The sequence below is a fragment of the Somniosus microcephalus genome, chromosome 11 (genome assembly GCF_052327205.1).
Source record: "Somniosus microcephalus isolate GS21.2 chromosome 11, FLI_Smic_1.0, whole genome shotgun sequence".
NCBI classification, from domain to species: domain Eukaryota; kingdom Metazoa; phylum Chordata; class Chondrichthyes; order Squaliformes; family Somniosidae; genus Somniosus; species Somniosus microcephalus.
In genome coordinates, this window is record NC_140997.1 from 23,553,360 (window position 1) to 23,581,027 (window position 27,668).

The window sequence follows — 27,668 nt, forward strand, 5'->3', positions numbered from 1 at the left end:
AAACAGTGGAGGCAACAAGCACACAAGCTGCTCCCTGCCAACTGATAGGATGTCGTGATTGCTGAGCCAATGACATCACTCTTTGTTTGCCAGGTGATTGGGCAACAGTACATGATTGTGTGTTGGTGAGCGAACAAAGTCACAACTGACCATGGCCTATCGTGCGATGACCAATTCCAGATGCTTCGAGTGGACAATTTACATCCAAGTCGCTCGGATATTACCGCTTTCTGTTTTCTAGATCCCTTCGCCATAAACTTTGCAACACATGTAACTGCTGATTCCTAAGCCCGTTGTTCACCCTGACAGCAGACTTAGCTGTAAACCCCCCCCCCAAGAAGCGAGTTGCGGTTGAGAATGTTTTTATTTTATTACCTTCATGAGGGTGTGCGACCCAGAGCTGTGCCATCTGGATATTTGTGGGGTTGGGTCCACGGAAGGAAGGGTCAGAGGGCAAAGGAGCAGGGGTTCCATGAGGTGCAGTCGAGGTCCCTAGGCCACTAGCGACGAAACCCCCAAGAAAAGGAGTTGAGCCACCGGGGTAGGCGTCACCTGATGTGGGGAGAGGGAGGGGAAGGGGGGAGAGACAGTACAGTCAGGATCTGCTAGATTATTGTCCACAGTATTAACCACTCTACAATGCAAAAAAAAAAAAATGCCCTACTTACACTCAATTCAATTCTGCATTTAAAACACAGCAAAAGCAAGCAGTATAACGTTTAGCCTTACTGTACATTATTGTAGAGTTAAACCTCCCACCTTCGCAATGCCTTTTCAAAACCACCTTCTGAGCTAATGGATTGAAATGAGGCTGGACTTAAAAACAGTGCCAGTTCCAATCCCTGTCCTGATAGCTGACACCTACAGTGCACTTCACAGTCTGTGCTAGACTGTAATTTGATAGCATTCAACGCAAGTGTACATTCAGGGGCAACAACACAACAACAACTTGCATTTATGTAGCGTCTTTAACGTAGTAAAACGTCCCAAGGGGCTGCACGGGAGTATTTTAAGACAAAGAAATTTGACACCGAGCCACATAAGGAGAAATTAGGGCAGGTGATTAAAAGCTTGGTCAAAGAGGTAGGTTTTAAGGAGCGTCTTAAAGGACGAAAGAGAGGCAGCGAGGCGGACAGGTTTAGGCAGGGAATTCCAGAGCTTAGGGCCGAGGCAACAGAAGGCACGGCCACCAATGGTGGAGTGATTAAAATCGGGGATGCTCAAAAGGGCAGGATTAGAGGAGCGCAGATATCTCGAGTGTTGTGGGGCTGAAGGAGATTACAGAGATAGGAAGGGGCGAGGCCATGGAGGGATTTGAAAACAAGGATGAGAATTTTGAAATCGAGGTGCTGCTTAACCGGGAGCCAATGTAGTTCAGCGAGCACAGGGGAGATGGGCGAACGGGACTTGGTGCGAGTTAGGACACGGGCAGCCGAGTTTTGGATGACCTCAAGTTTACGTAGCGTGGAACGTGGGAGACACAGTTACATTGTTGGGGAGATCAGGGTCTGTCCCAACTATTCTAATCCCCAGTGCATGTTCAGAGAATCCTACATTAGGTACTGTATGTATTTATTTAAAAATCAAGTTAGGTTGCAATCTATTTTCTCTGCAGAAATTGAAGATAAAACATACTACGCATCTTACAAGCAGCAATATTCCACCTTTATTAAAATGTAAATTTTCTCCCTCTCATTCCTAGCCATAAATGAGATAAATGCCTTCCCTTCTTAACTAGTTTTGATTGCACAGTAATCAGAGGCCATGCTTTACGGTGACTGAATAAGTCACAAATTCCACCTTTATTAGCTCGGATTCCGGGGATCTCTAATGGTGCCTCAGGGATTAAGTTCTGCAATTCCGTCCATTTTCCAGTGAAAACAACAAACCAGTGGCCTTGCCCAGATCGGATAAGATGCTGTGCATTTATTAAAACCGTAAAGAGTGGAAGGTTTGATGAGGTAAACAGAGGCCGCAGCAGTAATATGGCAAAGCTATATGCTGAAGTCCACAAAGGATAACTCTTTGAGTCCATGACTGCCACTAGAATTAGAATATAGGTTCGTCCGGTTACATTACATCGCAGTAAGATGCAGGATACATCGACGTACTTTACTGCTGCTAAACCCTTGTTGATCAGTTAAGAACATAAGAAATAAGAGCAGGAGTGGGCCATATGGCCCCTCGAGCCTGCTCCGCTATTCAATAAGGTCATGGCTGATCATCAACCTCAACTCCACTTTCCTGCCCTCCACTTTCCCGCCCGATTTCCATATCCCTCGATTCCCCTGGAGCCCAAAAATCTATCTCTCAGTCTTGAATATACTCAAAGACTCAGCCTCCACAGCCCTCTGGGGCAGAGAATTTCAAAGATTCACAACCCTCTGAGTGAAGAAATTCCTCCTCATCTCAGTCTTAAATGGCCGAGCCCTTATCCTGAGACTATGCACCCTAGTTCTAGACACTCCAGCCCGGGGAAACAACCTCTCAGCATCTACCCTGTCAATCCCCTTCAGAATCTTTTATGTCTCAATGAGATCACCTCTCATTCTTCTAAACTCCATCGTGGGACAACCCTCTCATCCCAGGAATCAATCTAGTGAACCTTTGTTGCACCGCCTCCAAGGCAAGTATATCCTTCCTTAGATAAGGAGGCCAAAACTGTGCACAGTTGAAAAAACAAAATGTACAACGACCCATCTTTTATAGGTGGGCCACACACATATACAAGCCTTGGCTCAGTGAGTAGTGCTCTTGCCTCCGAGTTAGAAGGTTGTGGGCTCAAGCCCCACTCCAGGGAGTTGAGCACAAAAATCTAGGTGACACTCCCTCAGTATTGCACTGTCTGAGGTGTCATCTTTCAGAGGAGATGTTAAACTGAGATCCAATGGCACTATTTCAAAGAAGAGCAGGGGCATTCTCCCTGATGTGCTGGACAATATTTATTCCTCAACTGACCTCACTAAAACAGATTATCTGATCATGATCTCATTGCTATTTGTGGGAGCTTGCTGTGTACAAATTGCCTGCCTGTACTACAACAGTGACTACACTTCAAAAGTACTTAATTGGCTATAAAGCGCTGTGGGATGTCCTGGGGTGCTATATAAATGCAAGTTCTTTCTTCACTAAACAGCATCTGGTACAACAAACAATTTAATCTGGGCTACAAATACCACACACAAAATTGCAGGTGATGGGGCAATGTGAAAGGCTGGGATGAGTGTGCTCCTGCAAGGTTAGTAATGCAGGAAAACAAGCTTTCGTGCAAATGTTAGGCCCAAAAAATCTGCTTTGCACAAAATGTCCTGTGGGAGTCGAAGGCCACGACATCACAGCAGCTCAGATACAAAAAGGCAATGTTAAAACCAACGTGTTTTACTCATAGACTGGCTACTTCCTTAAACACTGCTGCTTTCACTCCCGGGTTCGGCTTTAATGGGAAGCAAACCTGGGTGAGTTCACCACAAGACTCTAAGACAGGGTTAAGCTGTACGTGCACCACGGTTCCCGAACAGAACGTTGAGGCGACTTGCAGCCCTTGTATTACGAACTCAGATACAGGCAATAGCCATAAAAGAAAATCAAAGCCAGCTTGAATTGCAAGGTATCCTGCACCGTCCCATAGAAAGCAAGGTTCTAGTTTGGATGCATTCGGAGTTAGTGAAGTTTACACTGTGTTAGTCACATCCTGTTGGATTGAATGGGCAAGCTGGTGCTTTTGTTAAAAGTATTTTAACTCTGCTGCTACCATTCTTATGTTCTTCACGGACTTAACATAAAGAGCATTATGTTGCAAATATAGTGAGATTCCTACACCCTCTCCCTTCCCTTTTACCAGTGGTAAGTAAAATGCCCTGTACAACACATGTACGCTGCAATCTTCAAACTGACAATTGTGCTCGTTCTACACTCGCAAGTCTCGGAACAGTCATCTCAGCTCCTCCTGTGGCTCAGTTAGTGAATAGAAGAAGAAGAAATACTACAACTTAAGTGCGGAAACTGAACTGTATAAACAAGGAGCTTCTAAGCTCTGTCTGTACTGCTTTAGGGAACCCCGTCGGTATAGGGGCCTTGTCTGGGGAAGTGCATATAGTGACACCACTATTCCTGGTCAGGGAGGAGATGTTTGGGTAATTCCCCCGTCAATCACGCCTGGAGACCGCACTGCTGTCAGTGACTGGGATTGATTTTACTCACATAACTTGTATTTTGTAACTATCCTCCACTCACTACATTTTGCTGGAGAAATCACCCTGCTTTTATCGGGAGAAGTTGCTGTAGTTTCGGTCATGAGTTCAGTTTGCTGTAGTTCGTAGAGACTCTTTTTTAATAAACTCTGTCGACTGTTTGCTGTAGTGCGCTGTTTAAATAGACTCTGTTTGCTGATTAAATAGACTTTGTTTGCTGTAAAATAGACTGTTTGTTGTGAGTCCTATTGTAAATCCCACCCCGCCTCTAACTCATTGGCTGACACAGTGGTGTCTGTGGAAAACCTGTCTGAGGTTCGCACTCCAGATCCCAATCCAGTGACTGCTGCACAGTTGGGCGTGGGATTAGGCTCAGCGGTGATGCCCCCTGCAGTTGCACAATCAGTCTGCATTTACTATCTAGGCTCAGACTTGAGGAAAAGCCACGTTTTTGTGAGGTGCCAGAGGGAGCCTGTCGAATTCTATTCCAGCGTGAGTCAGCAGCTTGTGGGGGTGGGGAATAGCAGAGTGAGAGAGAAAGCAATAAAGGGAGAGAACTTGTATCTCAGTTACCGTACTCGAATCGAGCGGGGTGACATATTTGCATGTGCTAATATAAAATTTGCTCATCGTGCTTAGTACCAACATCAGTAAAAAAAAACGACTATCTGCTCATTATCACATTGCTGTTTGTGGGAGCTTGCGGTGCGCAAATCGGCTGCCGCGTTTCCTACATTACAACAGTGACGACACTCCAAAAAAAAGTGTATTTCATTGGCCGTGAAGCACTTTGGGTCTTCCGGAGACCATGAAAGGCGCTATATAAATGCAAGTTCTTTTTTCTATTTCAATAGCCAGCCATCACCGTGAGAGCCTTTCTTTCAACAAAAACAAATTTGTACCATTTGCGTGGCGTGCTGAGAGCAAATATTTATCCGTCGTTTAAGTAATAACCACAGTTGTTTAATTAGATCTGCTTATCAGAGTTAAATATTAGGCCAGTATGACTGTGCTTGTTTATTAAAGGGCCCTGTTAGGTGATGTACAAAATGCGACAAGAGCTATTCACAATTCATTTTACGCTAACTAGGCAGCTGCTAGGAACTCAGAAGCAATCTGTTCTAACTACTATAAAGGTTTGCAAATAAAAAAGTGGTTTGCATTTAAAGAAAAGCACTTCCAGGCAACAAAAACCATGCTGAAGCTATACTTTACAGGGAGGTGCCAAATGTAACCTCATGTTTTTCCCTCAACTGCTGAAATCTATTAAAAAGCCATGTCTTAACACTAAATGACATAATCCCATATATCTTAGTTCCTCATAAAAAAAATGTGAATTCCAGCCTTAACATTCTCTGTCTCACTCCAATCTTAGCAATATCTTCGAGCTTGAAAAATGTTAACCCGATGCTTAATACCAAGGACTCATTGGGGGGAAAATTTGGTATCGCCCCATTTGGGGTGCCATTATCGGCCGTGCGCAAAGTTTAGCACCTGGCGCTAATTATCGCCTCCGACAGCAAACTTGGCTTTTATCGCCCCCGGAGGTGATTGGAGCGCTAAATCAAGCAAAGGCCGAGGAGCGAGGCGCTACCTCAGAGCGCTGGCGAAGCAAGGAAGGGCAAATCAAAATGAACCTGCAAAGTGCTGCTCAGTACTCAAAACTTCTTCACACAGCGTTGAATCTCTCCAGAAGTCCGTCTCTCTCTCTCTCGCTCTCAGACTGCGTGGTGCAAAAATGTCAGCGACAAAAAAATGGCAGGAAGCGGTCGTCTTTAAATAGCGCTCCCCTAGTCCCTTTCTGACAGCATAACGCTCCCCTCAACCTGTCGTTGATAGCGGCAGGCGGTAAGGCAGGGGGCGCCACTCAATATCCGGTCCGGGGCGCTACCGGGGCGTTGCGCACTCGACTGACGTCACGATCTGCCGGCGCAGGAGATCGTGGCGGTAGCGTTTAGCGCCGCCGCAAAATGTCTAGTTAATTTCGCGTGCGGCGCAAACATCGCCGCGCACGGGCGCTAGTTGCTTTGCGCCCCATTAGCGCCCTCTTAAAGCGCTAACGGGAGGCGCAAACAACTGAATTTTCCCCCCATTGTGTTTCACACACTTACGCCAAAATAATAGGCAGATCTGCCCTCTTGTCTCTCCTCCTCTGCCCTTCGGCTTACCCTTGCTGCCTTCTCTTGGTTCTAGTACCCTCCATGTTATTTGATATGCTGTCTTTTCATTGCATTTAGCACTGCAGCGCTGAAGCGACTCAGTAAGCAGTGAGGTGCAGTTATGTTGTCCCCCTTGCAATGGTGCGGAATGGGGGAGGCAGAATGCTGCATGTGTGTGTATTCAAATTCAGTTAGATTCTACCAATTGAGGAAAGCTAACGGGACAATTGACTCTTAGGGCTGGATTTTCATTGAGGAGGCGGGACAACAACTTTCGGGGTTGTAGTCCTGCCCCCATCGCATTCTGGCCAACCCACGCGATTTTGACTTGATTGACCTTGTTGAGCCCGCCCAGCAGGCCAATTAAGGGCCACCCGGCAACAGGTGATGTCACACATTGACAAGCTGTCAAACACTGACAATTTGCACTCAAGGTTAATTCCTTCCTCTCAGGATGATTTAGAGATCTCCCCGGAACAGAAAGCTGAATGCTGGAACTTTGACAGTTCGCGGCCATTCTGCTTTCTGTGCCGGTGAGATGAGGGACTCCCGAGACCTGAAGGAAGGAAGGCTGTAAAGGTAAGTAAAAGTTAGTAGAACTTCTTTAAACACTTTACACACACCAAACACACTTACCTCTGAACTCATGCACCCATCACTCACCTGAACACCAGACATCTCGACCCCTCCAAGCCCTTCATCCCGACGGCACGCCTCGCTAACTTGGCGTGGTTTGGAGCCGTTGGGAATCCCACATTTCAACAATGAAAATAGGGATTAGGCTAAAAACTGCTTGTTAACTACCTGTTAACAGGCAGTTAATTGGCACAAATCCCCTTCCCGCCTTGGGGAGGCGGGTCCCAGTGCGGGTCGGGTGCCCGCCTCCTTTGAAACTGGCATGGAGGTGGGTTGGGGGCGTGATGGGTTCGTGCCCCCTGATTTTGGGATTTTAATCCCCCACACACCACCAATCCCACCTCCATGGCCCAATGAAAATCCTACCCTTAGTGTCAGCTGTGGCTCAGTTGGTAGCACACTCGCCTCTGAGTCAGAAGGTCGTGGGTTCATAGTCCCACTCCAGGGACTTGTGCACATAAAGCTAGGCTGACACTCCAGTGCGATGCTGAGGGAGTGCTGCACTGTCGGAGGTGCCGTCTTTCGGATGAGACGTTAAACCACCTGCTCTCTCGGGCGGACGTAAAAGATCCCATGGCACCATTCGAAGAAGAGCAGGGGAGTTCTCCCCGGTGTCCTGGCCAATATTTATCCTTCAATCAACATCACTAAAACAGATTATCTGGCCATTTATCACATTGCTGTTTGTGGGAGCTTGCTGTGGGCAATTGGCTGCTGCGTTTCCTACATTACAACAGTGACTACACTTCAAAAAGTACTTCATTGACTGTAATGCGCTTTGGGACGTCCTGAGGTTGTGAAAGGTGCTATAGAAATGCAAGTCTTTCCTTTTTTCTTTCTCACTCAGTAGAAACTGAAAAGTGCCCATCAGAGGCTACATTACAGCAGTGCCTACACTTGGAAAAAGTACAATGGCTGTAAAGCGCTTTGGGACGTCCTGAGGTCATGAAATGTGCTATAGAAATGCAAGTCTTTCCTTTTTTACAACAGACAAGTTCAAAAGCAAACGTCACTAAACAGCAAAGCCTGACCATATTTTTGGAGGCACTCGTTCTCCCTCCAACAAGTCACACACAGTCAGAAGAGATACGGGAGTATAGTGGTCATGTTACTGGACTAATAATCCAGTGAGTTCAAATCCCACCGTGGCACTTTTGAGAATTTGAATTCAGTTTTTTAAAAATCTGTGCGGGGTGGGTGAGTGGTGTCGGGCGGGGCCGGGGGGAGCTGGTATCAGTAAAAGTGACCTTTTACTGTCGATTGTTGTAAAAACCCAACTGGTCCTTTAGGGAAGGAAATAACAACAGAAAATGCTGGAAAAACGCAGCAGGTCAGGCAACATCCGTGGAGAGAAATTTGAGTTGACGTTTCGGGTCGAACCCTTCTTCAAAACTGGAAAGAAAATAAAATAGATCGAAGGCAGGGCTGCGATCAGACAAAGGAAGTAAAAGAAACAAAAGCAGTAAAAGAGACAATAAAAGGTATTAGAAGCTAGACGAGATGGTAATAGGCTGAGATTAGGTGTAAAGTGTACTGGCAGGGCAAGAGATAGCTGCCAGGTGTGAGAGAGAAACAAAAGGAAAGTGGGGGGGGGGGGAAAGGAGTGGAAAAATTACAAGTGAAAATGTAACAGGGGCCGAGGTTATGATCTGAAATTGTTGAACTCAATATTGAGTCCGGAAGGCTGCAGAGTGCCTAATCGGAAGATGAGGTGCTGTTCCTCGAGTTTACGTTGAGCTTCCGTGGAACAATACAAGAGGCCAAGGACGGTGAGGTCCGAGTGGGAATGGAGCCGTCCTGCCGTCCTTACCCGGTCTGGACTAAATGTGACTCCAGTCCCGCGCCAATTGACTCTTGACTGCCCTCTGAAGTGGCCGAGCGAGTCACTTGGTTGAATCCAACCTCAGGTCAACTAGGGATGGGCAATAAATGCCGCCTTTGCCAGCGATGCCCGCATCCCCAAGGATGAACATTAAAAAGAAAACTGTGGTCGTGGAAATCTCAACCCCAGCACCACAGTATACAGTTGCAGTGCGCAGGCAATGTTAGTCTTCACTCCATTACCACACCTAATCCCAAAACACCAGACGTGACACATTCAGGCCCGACTGCTCTTCAACTCCTAGGAGGAAGTCATTACTCAGAGCTCCTGTACTGCATTCCAACGCACACTTTGGGGGGTGGGGGGTTGGGTCAAAAAGAAAATCATCTCGCGTTTTAATTCACTTGAAGTCCAACAGCTGGCTCATTCCAGGTTTAGCCCAGGATTTAAGAGCAGTGCACAGTGTCACAGGTGGAAAGCAGTGATACTAGTCAGAGACGAAATGACCAGCAATACAACAGCCACCCAGTCAATAAGGTGCTTCTTCCACGCCCAGCTTAACTCCAAAGGTTTTACACATTTAATTTTCCACTTAAAACAGGCTTGCAGTAAGCCCAGAGACTTTCCCAGCCCCTCACTCTCAAGCAATATAAAAATCGCCATTAATTCACTAGCTGCCTCTGGCATGTTGCGTGAACCAGTGGCAGCTGCTCGAAAGCAAACATAGCAACTTCTTAACAAAAAAAAATGTATTTGTGCAACCAGTTCTCCGAAGAGAGAAACCTTTGGCAAAGCTCCGAAAGTTGTCCGCTTGCAGATATCGCACAGATATTCTGGAGGCAGTTCTGAGCATGACAGGATTTGAAAGGAATCCAGTCCCTGATGAGGACGGGACTTGTTAAGTTTGGTTAACATTTTGAAATGGTGGAGTGTTTAACCGCAGAAGGTTGGGCCGGGTTATAAAATGAGAAAAGAGCAACTCAACAGCTGGCTTTAAAAAAAAACATCTCGTCCTCAATTCACATTAACATCCTCATTGTTTTTATTCGCCTTCAAAAGGGAACTGGACGGGGGCAGAGGTCGCAGCTTATAAAAGGCAAGTGATTCACCAATAACGTAAGCATGGTCAATGTGGTCTCCTGGCCTGGTTTCGATCGCCCGAGGGGAATCGAAGAGGAATTTTCCAGATCCCGCCCCCCACCCCACCCCGCCTTTTGGCCCTGGATTTATTTTTCCGCTTTTCGTCTCTCCCGGGAGATTACAAGACTAAAGGAATAGGAAGTGTCTGGTCATGATGCTGCAGGCATCATGAGTGTGGGGCAAGCTTGATAGGACCAGATGGTGTTTTCCAGACCGTCATTTTCATATGTTCACATGTGTATATATGTTCCAATCTGCAGCAACTTCTTAGTGATTGCTTCCCTCTCCTCATCTCCCCCATATTTCTCCCCCTCTCTTCTCTGTGAAGGTGCTTTCTCACTTTGTGGTACAGTTCTGTGGTCACTGACTACCCCTCCAGTACCTGGTGGTAAGTGTTGGAGACTGACATTAGAATCGAGCCTGTCTGCGCCAGATGTCTACACAGCAGGGGTCTTCAGCATGGGTTATTGGATAGCTAGAACCGTGGCTAATTTTAGTTCCCTCTATAGCCCTGGGTGCTGGTGCCAAGTGTAACACACTAGCTGAGACCAATCAATTTGGAATAAACCAGGAATTGAACCTGAGATCATAGAATCATAGAATCTTACAGCATCGCAGGAGGCCATTCAGCCCTTTGTGCCTGTGCCAGCTCTTTGAAAGTGCTATCCCATTAGTCCCACTCCCCCTGCTCTTTCCCCACAGCCCTGCAGATTTCTCCTTTTCAAGTATTTCTCCAATTCCCTTTTGAAAGTTACTATTGAACCTGTTTTCACTGCCCTTTCAGGCAGTTCATTCCAGATATCAACGACTCGCTGCGTAAAATAAAATTCTCATCTCCCCTCTGGTTCTTTTGCCAATTATCTTAAATCTGTGTCCTCTGGCTACCGGCCCTCCTGCCACTGCAAACACTTTCTCCTTATTTACTCTGTCAAAACCCCTCATAATTTTTGAACACCTGTATTAAATCTCCTCTTATCCTTCTCTGCTCTAAAGAGAACAACCCCAGCTTCTCCAGTCTCTCCACATAACTGAAGCCCCTCTTCCCTGGTACCATTCTAGTAAATCTCCTGCACCCTCACCAAGGCCTTGACATACTTCCTAAACTGTGGTGCGCAGAAGTGGACACAATAGTCCGGCTCAGGCCTAGCCAGTGATTTATAACGGTTTAGCAGAACTCCCTTGCTTTTGCACTTTATGGGCTGGATTTTGATACTGGAGGCAGGACTACAACTTAGGAAATACTTCTCTTCTTCCTCCCTCCCTCAACACCCATGTGTTTCCTCAGGTGTGGCCAACCCACGCGATTTTCACTTGATTGACCTTGTTGAGCCCGCCCAGCGAGCTCAGCAGGCCAATTAAGGGCCACCCGGCAACTGGTGATGTCACGGTTGACATTTCATCTGTTAGGAGCTTTTGACAGATGAAATATCAGCTCTTTGAAGCTGTCAAACACTGACAATCTGTACACTAAGTTAATTCCTTCCTCTCAGGCTGATTTAGAGATCTCTCCGGAACAGAAAGCTGAATGCTGCAACTTTTGACAGCTCGCGGCCATTCTGCTTTCTGTGCCGGTGAGATAAGGGACTCCCGAGACCTGAAGGAAGGAAGGCTGTAAAGGTAAGTAAAGGTAATTAAACTTCTTTAAACACTTTTTACACACACCAAACACACTTACCTCTGCACTCATGCACACATCACTCACCTGAACACCGGACATCTCGACCCCTCCAAGCCCTTCAGCCCGACGGTCCGCCTCGCTAACTTGCCGTGGTTTGGAGCCGTCGGGAATCCCACACTTCAGGGATAAAAATAGGGATTAGGCTAAAAACTGCCTGTTAGCGACCTGTTAACAGGCAGTTAATTGGCACTAATCCCCTTCCCGCCTCCGAGAGGCGGCTCCCAGCACAGGTTGGGTACCCGCCTCCTGGGAAACGGGCATGGAGGCGGGTTGGGGGCGGGATGGGTTCGTGTCCCCCGATTTCGCGATTTTAACCCCCTACACGCCTCCAATCCCGCCTCAACGGCCCAATGAAAACCGAGTCCTATGCCTCTATTTATAAAGCCCAGGGTCTACAGGTTTCTTAATAATTTAATCCACATTTACCAATTAAAACACATTAGAAACTATTTTGATCCAATGAGAAACTGCTTCCATTTGGCAGCTTTAAATGCAGACTGAACAAGCGAGCAAGTATTTGCGCACAGGGTTCACACACAGATACACCACACAGTCCGGAAGAGCTCAGTGCCTTGTACTTAACAACTAGGTGTTCACTTCATTTAACGTATCCACAAAACAGGTTTTTATAAAGAGCAGCAATTAAGACAGTGTTAGCACAGTTACCCTAATATATTCTTAGCCTGAGGAAACACATGGGTGTTGAGGGAGGGAGGAAGAGAAGTATTTCCTAATTGCCAATTTTTGCACAACTTCCCCTGCAGAAGCTGAGTAATGTGCCTTTCTGCAACTTCCTCTGCCCTGCTAAGCAACATGCAGAAGCATAATTAAATACAGAAGACTAGTTCGACAAGAGTGTATATATGGCATGTATTAGTTCCAATATTGTAATTCGAAACAAGACCAAGCCAGCCTTCCCCAAGAGTCAGAACAAAATGGAGATGCTCACTCCTCACACGGCACAGTTTGCACCTCTGTTGTTTGAAAGCCCCAAATGCCCTGTTGTTATCACAAAAATATTTTTCCTGTGCTTTAATGCTTGGAATGAGCCAGCTGCGAGAACAGCAGTCGGGGTCATGCTCTATGCCTGAGAGGGGAAATTCATCCTCGGTGTCTTGCTCCTGCTCACTGTCCAATCATTTGTGCTGGAAGGGTGAGGGTGAGGGCAGGGCTAAGCTTGGCTGTGATACTAGAACATAAGAAGTAGTAGCAGGAGTAGGCCATACGGCCCCTCGGGCCTGCTCCGCCATTCAATAGGATCATGGCTGATCCGAACCTAGACTCACGTCCACTTCCCTGCCCGCTCCCCGTAACCCCTAATTCCCTTATCTGCTAGGAAACTGTCTATCTCCGTTTTAAATTTATTTAATGTTGCAGCTTCCACAGCTCTCTGGGGTAGCAAATTCCATAGATTTACTACCCTCTGAGTGAAGAAGTTTCTCCTCATCTCAGTTTTGAAAGGGCGGCCCCTTATTCTAAGATTATGCCCCCTAGTTCTAGTCTCACCCATCAGTGGAAACATCCTCCCCGCATCCACCCGATCAAGCCCCCTCACAATCTTATATGTTTCGATAAGATCGCCTCTCATTCTTCTGAATTCCAATGAGTAGAGGCCCAACCTACTCAACCTTTCCTCATAAGTCAACCCCCTCATCTCCGGAATCAACCGAGTGAACCTTCTCTGAACTGGAGAGCAAGTATATCTTTTCTTAAATATGGAAACCAAAACTGTACGCAGTATTCCAGGTGTGGCCTCACCAGTACCCTGTATAACTGAAGCAAGACTTCCCTGCTTTTATACTCCATCCCCCTTGCAATAAAAGCCAAGATTCCATTGGCCTTCCTGATCACCTGCTGCACCTGCATACTAACCTTCTGTGTTTCATGCACCAGGACCCCCAGATCCCTTTGTACTGTAGCACTTTGCAGTTTCTCTCCATTTAGATAATAACTTGCTCTTTGATTTTTTCTGCCAAAGTGCATAACCTCACACTTTCCAACATTATATTCCATCTGCCAAATTTCTGCCCACTCACTTAGCCTGTCTATGTCCTTTTGCAGGTTTTTTATGTCCTCCTCACTCACTGCTTTCCCTCCCATCTTTGTATCGTCGGCAAACTTGGATATGTTGCACTTGGTCCCCTCCTCCAAATCGTTAATATAGATTGTAAAGAGTTGGGGTCCCAGCACCGACCCCTGCGGAACACCACTAGTTACTGATTGCCAACCCGAGAATGAACCATTTATCCCAACTCTGTGTTTTCTGTTAGATAGCCAATCTTCCACCCATGCCAATATATTACCCCCAATCCCGTGATTTTTTAACTTGTGCAGTAATCTTTTGTGTAGCACCTTGTCAAATGCCTTTTGGAAGTCCAAATACACCACATCCACTGGTTCCCCTTTATACACCCTGTTTGTTACGTCCTCAAAGAATTCAAGCAAATTTGTCAAACATGACTTCCCCTTCATAAAACCATGCTGACTCTGTCCAATTAAATTATGCTTATCCAAATGTCCTGTTACTGCTTCCTTAATAATGGACTCCAACATTTTACCAACCACAGATGTTAGGCTAACTGGTCTATAGTTTCCAGCCTTTTGTCTACATCCCTTTTTAAATAAGGGCGTTACATTAGCAGTTTTCCAATCTGCTGGGACCTTTCCTGAATCCAGGAAGTTTTGGAAAATTACCACCAATGCATCCGCTATCCCTACCGCTACTTCTCTCAAGACCCTAGGATGTAAGCCATCAGGTCCAGGGGATTTATCCGCCTTAAGTCCCATTATCTTACCAAGTACCATCTCCTTAGTGATTTTAATCGTGTTTAGCTCCTCCCCCCCATAGCCCCCTGTTTGTCCAGTGTTGGGATATTTTTAGTGTCCTCTACTGTAAAGACTGATACAAAATATTTGTTCAGCGTTTTTGCCATCTCCATGTTCCCCACGACTAATTTCTCCCCACTACTAATAATACTCTCCCCACTCAGCCCAAGGGCGAATAGTCTACTGGCCATTCGGCACGGTAGCATAGTGGTTATGTTACTGGACTAGTAATCCAGAGGTAACAACAGAAAATGCTGGAAAAACTCAGCAGGCCAGGCAACATCCGTGGAGAGAAATTAGAGTCAACGTTTCGGGTCAAAACCCTTTATCAAGACTAAAGAGGCAGAGGGAATGAAATAGATTAAGAGGCCAGGCTGGGATAGAACAAAAGAGAAGAAGAGACATTAAGAGGTATTCAAAACGAGACGAGATGGTGATAGGACTAGTGGAGACAAAAGACGGCTCTAGATTAGGCGTGAAATGCGCTGGCAGAATGGGAGACAGCTGCCATGTGGGAGAGAGGGAAAAAAAAGGAAAGGGGGGGGGGGACCAAAACAAAGGTGTGGATAAAAAATATAAGTAAAAATGTAATAGGGGCCGAGGTTATGATCTGAAATTGTTGAACTCGATATTGAGTCCGGAAGGCTGTAAAGTGCCTAATCGGAAGATGAGGTGCTGTTCCTCGAGTTTATGTTGAGCTTCCGTGGAACAATGCAAGAGGCCAAGGATGGTGAGGTCCGAGTGGGAATGGAGCGATGAATTAGTAATCCAGAGGCCTGGACTAATGATCCAGAGACCGGAGTTCAAATCCCACCATGCCAGCTGGGGAATTTAAATTCAATTAATTAAATAAATCTGGAATAAAAAGCTAGTGTCAGTAATGGTGACCATGAAACTACCGGATTGTTGTAAAAACCCATCTGGTTCACTAATGTCCTTTAGGGAAGAAAATCTGCCGTCCTTACCTGGTCTATGTGACTCCAGACCCACGGCAATGTGGTTGACACTTAACTGCCCTCTGAAATGGCCGAGCAAGCCTCTCAGTTGTATTCAAGAAGGCGGCTCACCATCACCTTCGAGGGCAGTTAGGGATGGGCAATAAATGCCGGCTTTGCCGGTGACGTCCACATCTGGTGAAAGAATTTTTTTTAATTCATTGCCCGTGAAGACTGGCCACACGGGCAAGGTGTCAGAGGGGTGCACGCAATGTGGCCTAACAGGAGTCGGTGCCTTTAGAAGAGGAGAGAATCATTTCCCCCCGGTATGCTGACAGAATTCGAATTGACTTTTGTGGGGTGGGGAGGGGTAAATGTTTACATCGGCGCAGTATGGAGGGGAATGTCGCATTGTTGCAGGCGTCACCTTTCAGCTGAGACATTACGTTAAAGTCCCATCTACCTGTTCAGATGGGTGCAATGGACCCCCATGGTGCTGTCTAGAGAAGAGCATGGAATGGTCCTGGTGTCCTGGGCAGCATTCCTCGCTCATCCATCACCACTGAAAACAGAGTAACCAGCCATTCATCTGACAGCCGACTGTCAGGCCTGGCTGTGCTCAAACTGGCTGCTGCGTTTGTCTACTTTGAAAGCAAAGGTGCTATATAAATGCAAGCTCCTTTGTTTCTTCAAAAAATTCTCCCTGGCGCCACGAGATTGAGGTACCCAGCTTCTCACAGCTCAGATCAACGTCAAGAGTGTGTGCCTTGTGTAGCCCACTCTCCGCACCTGGACTCCGTGATTGGCAGGAAGGTAGGAGGGCAAAGGGCACTGTTCAGGGGTGCATGCTCATGAACTGAACAGGCATTTGAATATCTGATGCTGGGAGATTTTCTTTCATGTTACTGAAGCTGGTCGTTGCTCTTGTATTTCACACCCAGGCTTCCATTTCCCTAAACCTTAAAGATCTTAAATCCAGACTAATGGAAGCTGCTCTTACCTTAGGTTTAGTGCCACTCACACACCCGGAGGCAATCCCAAGGTAAACCTGTCGGATTCGCTTACGCCAGGGTTTTTTTAATTACAGGGCTTTCCCAGAGCATCCAGAACGAGCAACGTCAACTTGCTGTTGTATTGCAACCAAGGGCGATCGGAGAGGCCTGAGGAAAATAAATGGCACGGGGTCTCCCGCAATGGAAAAGCAGCGAAAAAGGGACGAATACGCTTCATTGCTCACCTGTTCGATATAATGGGGACCAAACAACCTACTACTGGTTGGTGGAAGGGAGGGGGCCTCAGGAAGCTAACCTCGGTCAGTAGAAGGGGGCAAGTGGAAATCCTGTCACTGACCTGGCTTTATTGGGGTTGGGAAGGGAGGAAGAGACTTCAAGTGGCCAACCTTGGTCACTAAAGGCAGGAGAGAGGAGATTCACCCAGCGGGAATTTAGTCACCAGGGAGGGGAGGTTTCTTGCATATTGTAGAGGAATATTCAACATATCAATTTTCAAAGCTATGATGTATCGGACAGTTAATGCAAGTCAAGTGCTCATATCGGCACTAATCCTCTACAAAACACTGCATTCTCAACACTCCACTTAAAAAATATATTGACAAGCAGTGCCTATAAATATACAAAGTGGCCCTAGTGTTTTGGTTCTATATTAAAAATTAGGGACATGCATTCAGTAGTCACTTTGTATCTTAATTCACTTATTTTCCCCAGTACACAACATACTGCAGCTGTGACTTAGGCAAGTCCCAATACAGATGTTGGATATTCAATGCTAATGCCATCTTAATATGGTTTATATCATCCTGTTTAATATCCAAACATCAAAAACTAAAAGCATCCCAACCTTTGTACATTTTCTCAACCCTAATTCTTTCAAGTTATCAATTGCTTATGGTTTGAATTAGTATCACAAACTATGCTTTAAAAGAGACCAGATTGAAATTGCTTTAATTAGTTTAAAATGAGGAACATTGAGAAACAGATGGCCTTTTTTTTTCCCTTCCACTCCTTGCCAACACCAGCAAGGCGGTGGCGTTTGGAGGTATTGTAAAAAGAGACTGCTAAAAGCTTGTAGGCTTGTAGCCGTGACCAGTTATAGGTCCAATGCCAGTACACGTAGTGCCAGCATGAAAAGAAAGAAGAATCTGCATTTATATAGTGCCTTTCACGACCTCAGGACATCCCAAAGCATTGGAGGTTCAAACCCTCTGTACAAATCTGGTTAAAATATTTCCTTTCAAAATCAGTACTGCACTACCTATGGCTTGTTGCTAAGACCAGCAGAGTTACTAGCTGGCTGTTCCAGGTACAATGAGGTTATATTATGAAACGGCAGATATTCAGAGCACGTCACTCTTTACCTTGCTCTTTGTCCACTTTTTCCTTACAATCCACTTTCAGGCCCTATTAATCACATTTAAAGCTATTGACTAAAGTACTGAATCAACGGAAACTTTTTTTTGCAAGTACGCTCACTCCACCATCATTATAAAGCTTTTGGTTACAACACTATAAGGAGGCCATTTGGCCCATCGTGTCTGTGTCAGTCGAAAAAGAACTATCCAACCTAATCCCACTTTCCAGCTTTTGGTCCGTAGCCTTGTAGATTACAGCACTCCAAGTGCATATCCAAGTACTTTTTAAATGCGATGAGGGTTTCTGCCTCTACCACCCTTTCAGGCAGTGAGTGCCAGACCCCCCACCACCCTCTGGGTGAAAAGAGTTCTCCTCCCCTCTAATCCTTTTACCAATTACTTTAAATCTAGGCCCCCTGATTATTGACCTCTCTGCTAAGGGAAATAGGTCCTTGCTATCCACTCTATCTAGGCCCCTCATAATTTTATACACCTCAATCAAGTCTCCCCTCAGCCTCCTCTGTTCCAAACAACTCCAGCCTATCCAGTCTTTCCTCATAGCTAAAATTCTCCATTCCTTCCAACATCCTCGTAAATCTCCTCTGCACCCCCTCTAGTGCAATCACATCTTTCCTGTAATGCAGTGACCAGAACTGTACGCAGTGTTGTAAAGCTCCACGATCTGGACCTCCCAACACTTTTTAATGTTCCATTTTATGCCGCATTAGGAGACAATTCCTACCCCTGGTTAGAAACAACGAAAGCTGCTCAGCTCCCAAGAGCCATGTTACGAGGAGCGTGAAAGAAGCAGAAATGCTTTGTTCATTTTAGCAGAGTAGCGAAGAAAAACAGGTTCACCTGTGAAGTCCAAGGCACCGCGATTGTTACAATAACCAATGGAATTCCGCAAATCTGGTAGGTCAATGAGTCACAGCATTCATTCCATCAGCTACGTGATGCTCCAGCTAGTTTTCCCTCATACTTCATGTTGCGCCCAGTCACCTTGCTGAGACTGGTCATATCACATATATACATCTCAGTGTCAGCTGTGGCTCATGTTGGTAGCAAGCTCGCCTCAGAACTCACGAAGGATTGGTGAGTTCATAGTCCCACTCCAGGGACTTGAGCACATAAATCTAGGCTGACACTCCAGTGGAGTGCTACACTGTCAAAGGTGACATCTTTTGGATGAGATGCTAAACCGAGGCCCCGTCTGCTCTCTCAGGTGGACGTAAAAGATCCCATGGCACTATTTTGAAGAAGAGCAGGGGAGTTCTCCCCGGTGTCCTGGCCAATATTTATCTCTCAGCCAACATAACTAAAACAGATTATCCGGTCATTATCACATTGCTGTTTGTGGGAGCTTGCTGTGCGCAAACTGGCTGCCGCATTTCCCACATTACAACAGTGACTCCACTTCAAAAAGTACTTCATTGGCTGTAAAGTGCTTTCAGACGTTCGGTGGTCATGAAAGGTGCTATATAAATGCAAGTCTTTCTTTTTCATACATACACATATGTATACATGCACACACATGCATTTATATACATAAGTATATTTTTTTGACTGATGAGTTGACGAATGGGAATTTAGTAGTTTTGTACGTATATATATTTCACATACATATGCACACTCTATATATATTTATATATAGATGGATGAGATTGTTTCCATATGAAAATATATCTTGCTGGCGTCTTTGCAAAGACCAATGCCAATGAAAATGGAGAAAGGGAGTGTATTTATTAAGCACTTTAGCGTGCCCTGCAGGAACATCCCAAAGTATTTCACATACGACAAGTTACTTTGAAGTATTATTATGTGGGTAAATGGGGTACCCATTTTGTGGACAGTAATTCGAAGAATGACCAGTTAAATCCATACACGGTAAACCAAAGCCCATTTAATAAATAAAGAGCAGCACTGATGAATTGAAGATCAATTTGAACTACACCCCGACAAAGAAAGAGACGGCGCCGTAGCAGGGCTGGTGTTCGTCACTCCGTATCACAAATTCAGGTATGGACCCAGCGGCCGGTACTTACACCGTCGGGGCCCTACTCTGCAAAACAAGGTGCATTTATTCAAATAGTTTCAATTCACTGGAGCTCAAAAACATGGGGCGGCAGAGTGGGACCCCAGTACAAGTGCAGGATGCACCTGGCCATGACCTCCGCTGCTAACCCCGCCATGGTTTGCTGGGCCAAAGGGAACGCCCTTGATTAACAAGTGAATGGTGAGCGCCTGTGCCACGAGGGATGCATTTGGGGTGCCCACCAGCCCCACCATGGTAGAAAGCCCAGCACCGCTTGCTGGTTCTGGCATGCCCACCCACCACCCCATCATCCTCCCTCCAACCCCCCCAATCGCCCACCCTCCCCCCACCCAATCACCCTCCCTCCCCCCCAATCGCCCTCCCTCCCCCCACAACATCACCCCCCCCACATCATCGCCCCATCTCCCCAATCATCGCCCCCCTCTCCCCCACCATCGCCCCCCCTCATCATCGTCCTTCCTCCCCCAATCATCGCCTACCCACCCCCCATCATCCTCCCTCCAACCCCCCCAATTGCCCTCGCCCTCCCTCCATCCCCCCAATCATCGCTTCCCCACATCATCGCCCCATCCCCCCAATCATCGCCCCCTCTCCCCCACTATCGCCCCCACCCCATCATCCTCCCTCCAACCCCCCCATCGCCCTCCCTCCCCCACCCAATCGCCCTCCCTCCCTCCACCCAATCGCCCTCCCTCCCTCCACCCAATCGTCCTCCCTCCCTCCCCCACACATCACCACCCTCCCTCCCCCCACATCATCGCCCCCCTCCCCCCACATCACCTCCCTCCCGCCCTCCCCCCCACATCACCTCCCTCCCCCCCACATCATCGTCCTTCCTCCCCCCCAATCCTTGCCTCCACCATCGCCCCCCATGAGGGAACTCAGATGTGCCTCCAGTGGCTCCTTTTTAATTTTAAAAAAACAACTCCACTCTCTCTCTGGGACTCCCATGGGTTGCAGTGCGGCGCTCCCTCAGCACTGCACTGGAGCGTAAACCTAGATCTCTGTGCTCAAGTCCCTGGAGTGGGACTGTGAACACACAGCCTTCTGAGTCAGGGGTGAGAGGGTGCTACCCACTGAGCCACAGGCTGACACCTTTACATAATATGATATTTATGAAGGTAAATGGCAAATTAAGATTTTATATTGTTTTTGCACGTCCCTCCCATCGGGTTTTGAATCAGAACAGCTGCATAGTTGGTAACAAACGCGGCAGCTGCAGTTAAGTCGGGGCCAAGTAGAAGCAGAGACGCTGTTGTTTGGACATCTTTTTTTTAAGGCCTCGTTTTTCAAATCGAGCCACATGACAATCGCAGGAAGCTGTTGGCCTCGAGGCTTGAGAAAGATGTTTTTTTTCCCTTTCCCCCCCCCCCAAAAAAGAAGTCCAGATGTTTCTCGTTGGCCCAGCATTGTGCAAGAGTGGCTGACCGCTGGTGGGAGGGCTGGACTCACAGGCCGGAAACACAGGAACCAAAGTGGAAAATGCAACGCCACATTATTTCCACACAAACGCTCATCATGTGTTGTTTTTTTTTAAATATTAAAAACTTATTTTGCACGATTCAGGACCAGAGCCCTGAAATCTTGCGAGTGGCTGTGAAATTCTATTATAAAAATCAAAACATTCACCCTTATTCATCGCTGGAGCTCAGACCTTTGAGAACCAAAGGGGCTCCTCTTGGCTAATGAAAACCATATTTGTTCTGGGGTCACTTTTTTTTTCTCCCCTCTCTCCCCGACTGAAATTATGGTCTGCAAGCGTTATAAAGCGCAAGGACGCAGGAGGCTGTTCAAACTATGTGTATGTACTAAAACAGGAGACTGCTCAGAGAGCAGTGCAGGGCTGATTTCCACACATTTAATCTGGTGATATTTACGCTATAGTGCTGCTATTTTTTTAACATGTTAGTGGGATAGTTTAAAGGACTTTGAGCATTGCGTTTCGCTCGTGTTTACATTACTGGAGTGTATAGCTGATTGTATCCGCGCGGTTCCGCCCCTGTAGGCCGCACTCACTGTATAGACAGACTCCAGTCGTTTGTGAATAGGTGGCATTGAACAGAGCCATTGAGAACAACAATTGGCATTTTCAAAAGGTGGGCTGGTCTGTGAGCGCGGGCAGTGTGCACCGACTGCTAAAACCGTGTGCCGAGTTTTAAAATGGCACGCATGACATGATTCGACAGATGAGGCGTTTCACAGAGATGAAACACCGAAAAAAGATTCAGCCTTCCAGAAAACTGCATGCTCAAAACGGAGGCCCAGTCGGGCGGGCTGAGGTCAGGACACTGGATGCCTTTAAGAACCAGCTAGCTGCTGTAATTGGAAGACGGGAGGGGGTTGGTGTTCTGGAAAGATTAGATCAAATGGGCCGAAGGGGCTTCTCGGGCTGAACTTATCTTGCCATCATCATCATCACATCATGACAGGATAGAGGCCCGAGGGTGAGCAACATTGGCTCCGCGTTATCCAACACAATGGCAGGGCAATAATCTGCCGCAAATTTTGCTAGAATCACATGTATGGAACGTTTTGTGATCTTCAAATGCTTATTCTGTTTGCCAATTTGCTTATAAACAGATGTTTATGGCTTGCAAGCCAATAATGTCTCCTAATGTCCCTACACTTAAAAGAGGCGTGCGTTGCAAGTGGTGCAAAAAAAAATACTACCTCACCCCTTGGATAATTCATTGATTGCACACCGTTTCCTCATTTACGTTGTGTTTTTCACTGCTGCTTTGGTTTAATGTAACAGGTTATCAGTGCCAGCTGTGACTCAGTGGGTACCACTCTCGCCTCTGAGTCAGAAGGTTGTGGGTTCAAGTCCCACTCCAAGGACTTGAGCACATAAAGCTAGGTTGACACTCCAGCGCAGTGCTGAGGGAGTGCTGCTCTGTCAGAGGTGCCGTCTTTCGGATGAGACGTTGAACCGAGGTCCCGTCTGCTCTCTCAGGTGGACGTAAGAGATCCCATGGCACTATTTCGAAGAAGAGCAGGGGAGTTCTTCCTGTGTCCTGGGCCAATATTATACCCTCAATCCACAGAACAAAAACAGATTATCTGGTCATTATCACATTGCTGTTTGTGGGAGCTTGCTGTGCGCAAAATGGCTGCTGCGTTTCCCACATTACAACAGTGACTACACTCCAAAAAAAAAGTACTTAATTGGCTGTAAAGGGCTTTGAGGTGTCTGGTGGTCGTGAAAGGCGCTATACAAATGCAAATCTGTCTTTTTATCAAAGATATTCTGGGAATGAAAGGCATATCCTGCCCGGCCTGTAACTTCACTGTGATAGTAATGTCACTCCATTTAAAAGTCTAAAAAAGTACCTAATCTCAAAGGGTTCTCCAGAAATACTTGGTGATTCGAGCACCATTCCCATTGCAAACTGCAATGGCCAAAGCAAACGTGGAAATATCGTGGCTCTGTTTATCTTTGCAATTCCCATCAAGTGGGAGAGTAGGATTACAAGTGTGGGGAGACTTCCTCCCACCCCTCACCCCCAGCCCATTCCTGGCTCTCCACAGCAATGAAGCACCATTCTACACCCCTCCCCTCCCAACTCCGCCTTCGGGAGAACCTGATTTGCAGCATTGCACAGTCATTTGCCTGGATTCTCATGCCTGCAGATGTTATGCGATGAAAGATAGGTTTGTGTTCTAGCGAAAAGTGCCCGGAGACGTCAGTGGAAGCGGCTAGTGGTCAATTGGCTATTAAACCAAATTACCTGGAGCCACAGGAGGGGGAGGGGGTTCCGAGTGGCCAGTGTTGTCCAATGGGCCAGGCAGGAGCCTATAATCGCGGCCATCCTTTTTATGTGACGGGTGGTTGTTGTCTTAAGGTCGGAACTGGCCACCTGCCACTGCTGGACCATTCCAAATGGTTGGAAGTGACAGGCAAGCTGCTGAAGGTGACATCATTGGAATGCACCGACACTCCTGTGCATTAGTATTCCACGCAGGCAGGCAGCTGAAGGACAGTGTGTAATCAAATATCATTTTGTAGTGCCCCCCGACAGAACAGCCGCACATTCGATTTCAAACTCACAAGAGATTAATCTGACCTGCTGGAAACAATAAAGTTAAGAGTCCAAATGAAAGCAGCCAATGATGGGAGTTTGTATATATATATATATAGATATAAAAACATAACAATGCTCTGTGAGCACAAGATTGCTGCCGCAGTGTTTATATGCTGGTTGCATGTTTATGACCCTGACAAGCTGTGTTTAAATAGTGCTGGGTGACCCAGAGACCAAGGGGGGAGAAGGAGCTGTGTTTTCTATTCCAGGACTATAATTAAGTGACTGTACCTAATGATTTGCAACACAGCGAGCGAGAACATCTGCTAAAGGCAAATATCTGGCGGACATCTGCAATATTAAATGTCACAAAATCCAGCAATTACTAACACTTATCGTTGGATAATCGAAGGAGAGCTTCTCACGACACTTCCAGAATGCGGCAGGGCAGTGAGTAGCAGTGGGGGATTTCATTTGGGATGGTCAACTAATTCTGAACTGGGATAAATGGACTGGATCCCGAGTCAAAACTTGACAGGAACAGAACACTAAAGCAACAAATAATATGCTACAACTCACAATTTAATTATATATAAAATAAAGACTTGCAATTATATAGCGCGTTTCACGACCACTGGACGTCTCAAAGCGCTACAGCCAATGAAGAATTTTTGAAGTGTAGTCACTGTTGTAATGTGGGAAATGCAGCAGCCAATTTGCGCACAGCAAGCTCCCACAAACAGCAATGTGATAATGACCAGATAATCTGTTTTTGTTATGTTGGTTGAGGGATAAATATTGGCCCCAGGATAACTCCCCCTGCTCTTCGTCAAAATAGTGCCATGGGATCTTTTACATCCACCTGAGTGAGCAGGCGGGGCCTCACTTTAACATCTCATCTGAAAGACGGCACTTCTGACAGTGCAGCACTCCCTCAGCACTGCACTGGAGTGTCAGCCTAGCTTTACTCAGGTTGCTGGAGTGGGACTTGAACCCACAACCTTCTAACTCAGAGGCGAGTGTGCTGCCCACTGAGCCACGGCTGACACAAGAAAGAAAGATTTGCATTTATATAGCGCCTTTCACAACCACCGGACGTCTCAAAGCGCTTTACAGCCAATGAAATACTTTTGGAGTGTAGTCACTGTGGTAATGTGGGAAATATATAATAATATATATATAATATAAAGCCCTCCTGAACTACCTTTAAGGTGGTAGCTCATAGCTGTGCGAAGGTTCCACAGGCATCAGCGACCCTCTGGTATCTTTTCCAAGTTGCCCATCTTCGTGCGACAATGGATTAATCGACCACGCAAGGCGTCACAGCCAAGCCCGGCCCCTGTCCTCCCCCGACAGACTCGGGCTCGGGGGTCGTGATCAGGAGCGCTAACTGTGGCCGGAGTTTGCTCCTCCCTGTTTCAGGGGGCCAGTTGAAAGCCCCACTGTACTGCTAACTCAGCACAGGCCTAGCTGGGCCTTTCCTGCTCCTTGGTATCAGTTCCACATCGAACAGTTCACTTGCTGACGGAGCGGCTTTGCGCCTCGTAAGGGCAGAGAGAAAGGCCTAAAGAGCGGAAGCCCTCTCTCTAAGTTTGACTCGTTTCTGGAGAAAAAAATAATCTTTTGTGGTAACACAAAAACGCTCTATTTGGCTCCTGTGTTTTTCTCTTGTTTTAAAAAGTGAGGCATGCGACTATAATTGTAAAATCATGTGGGTTCCAACTCGGCATTTCTCTCTTTCTGTTCCTTTTTCCAGATTCTGTTTTTGGAAAATGAATCCATCCCCTGACAGGAATTAGAGTCTAGCACAAGAAGGACACTGCACCTATACAATTCACCACTAAGAAAACATCTCTTTTTGAGACTTCCAAAACACCTCTCTTTAAGGATCACGTGGGGTCGCCTGGTGTCTGATAGCCCCCTTGGTGAGACCGCACCTTGAGTATTGTGTGCAGTTTTGGTCACCTTATCTGAGGAAGGATGTTCTTGCCATGGAGGGAGTGCAGCAAAGATTCACCAGGCTGATACCTGGGATGGCAGGAATGACGTATGAGGAGAGATTGGGTCGATTGGGCTTATATTCGCTAGAGTTTAGAAGAATGAGAGGGGATCTCATTGAAACTTATAAAATTCTAACAGGACTAGACAGATTAGATGCAGGAAGGATGTTCCCGATGGCGGGGGAGTCCAGAACCAGGGGTCACAGTCTAAGGATAAGGGGTAAGCCATTTAGGACTGAGATGAGGAGGAATTTCTTCACCCAAAGAGTGGTGAACCTGTGGAATTCTCTACCACAGAAGGCAGTTGAGACCAATTCATTAAATATATTCAAGAAGGAGTTAGATATATTTCTTAAGGCTAAAGGGATCAAGGGATATGGGGAGAAAGCAGGGACAGGGTACTGAATTTGGATGATCAGCCATGATCTCATTAAATGGCGGCGGAGCCGGCTCGAGGGGCCGAATGGCCTACTCCTGCTCCTATCTTCTATGTTTCTATGTTACAACTTAAAGGCAATGGGGCTGGCTGACCACCTCGTGGGCTTTTTTCCGTCGTTGTTGTCGTTGTTTGCCTTTAACTTGGCTTCAACATGGCCAAATATTGGGCGAGCTGAGGCTCAGCACTGCTGTACAACCAGGAAGATCAGCGGCACTGACAGAGTCGTTTACCAGTCTCTGGCTCTGTGCACCTTACTGCAGGGGGCTCCGAGGGAGTTTGGAAGCTCCTTCGTATGAGAGCTGAACGTTCTCTGGACAAATGAGGCCGGCAGCAGGCAGTCGATTGGGATTTTTTTTTAAAAAGGGAAATTCCTACAGTTTGTAGCAGTAATGATGTAATGTTAGCGAGCTTTTTTTTGATCATCCTGCTGGTATTCTTATAGCCCGAGGCTCTAACTGTGTTTATTTAATCTGAGCAACTTCACGGTATAGGTTTAAATTTACTTGTCTCACAAGAGCATAATGTGAAGTACTGCTACTGCGGTAGCGGTCTTGGTTCCAAAATAATCACTGGAAATGTAATAAATCCACCGTGTACGTTATTTTATTGCTGTCACTTCTGGGTCATTTATTTCTGCTGGGCGGGGGGGGGCTGCAGGGGTGAGGAGAAATTTCGTAAATCAATACAAAATATTTTTTTTAAGGACCTAGGAGTGCTGCACTGTCGGAGGTGCCGTCTTTCGGATGAGACATTAAACCGAGGCCCAGTCTGCTCTCTCAGGTGGACGTTATAGATCCTGTGGCACTATTTCAAAGAAGAGCAGGGGAGTTCTCCCCGGTGTCCAGGCCAATATTTATCCCTCAACCAACATCACTTAAAAAAAGAATTGATTATCTGGTCACTTATTAAATTGCGGTTTGTGGGAGCTTGCTGTGCACAAATTGCCGCAGTAGCGTTCCCCACATTACAACAGTGACTACATTTCAGAAAGTACTTCATTGGCTGTAAATGGCTTTGGGAGGTCCTGAGGTCATGAAAGGCGCTATATAAATGCAAGTCTTTCTTTCTTATGGGACTAAAGTTATACTGCTGGCTCCGTGTTGTGGTACGTTTAGGGAAACAGAAATCATGCGAGGTGCTCAGCTCCCTGTTGTCCAAGTATCGGTTGTAATGTTAAGGGCGATGCCCAAGCTATGCGTGGTCAACGGGAAGTCAAATGTGTAGTAAATCTAACCTGTAGGACAAGCCCCTTGGTGGTTTTGCTCTGTCTCTCTCACATACACTTAGTTCCCTTACAGCATGTGTGTAGGTTTCAGCACTTTTTAAATAACAAGGATTGATAAAAGCGGAAATTCACGCTTTTTTTGGAAGTGTGAAGCAGAAACCTGTGTGTAAAA

At 46.5% G+C, this 27,668-nt stretch overlaps 1 protein-coding gene across 10 annotated transcripts in view; it reads right to left on the reverse strand.

Annotated features, from left to right (window-relative positions):
- Window positions 1-27,668, reverse strand: part of tnrc18 (trinucleotide repeat containing 18) — a 198,495-nt gene that overhangs the window by 113,987 nt on the left and 56,840 nt on the right. For 9 of the 10 annotated variants that reach the window (XM_086000340.1, XM_086000338.1, XM_086000339.1 and 6 more), the window contains exon 3: window positions 376-552. The exons of the other annotated variant lie outside the window; for it this stretch is intronic. In XM_086000340.1, the coding sequence (XP_085856466.1) occupies window positions 376-552 (177 nt within the window). The remainder of the gene's footprint in view (window positions 1-375; window positions 553-27,668) is intronic. 10 annotated transcript variants of the gene reach the window in all.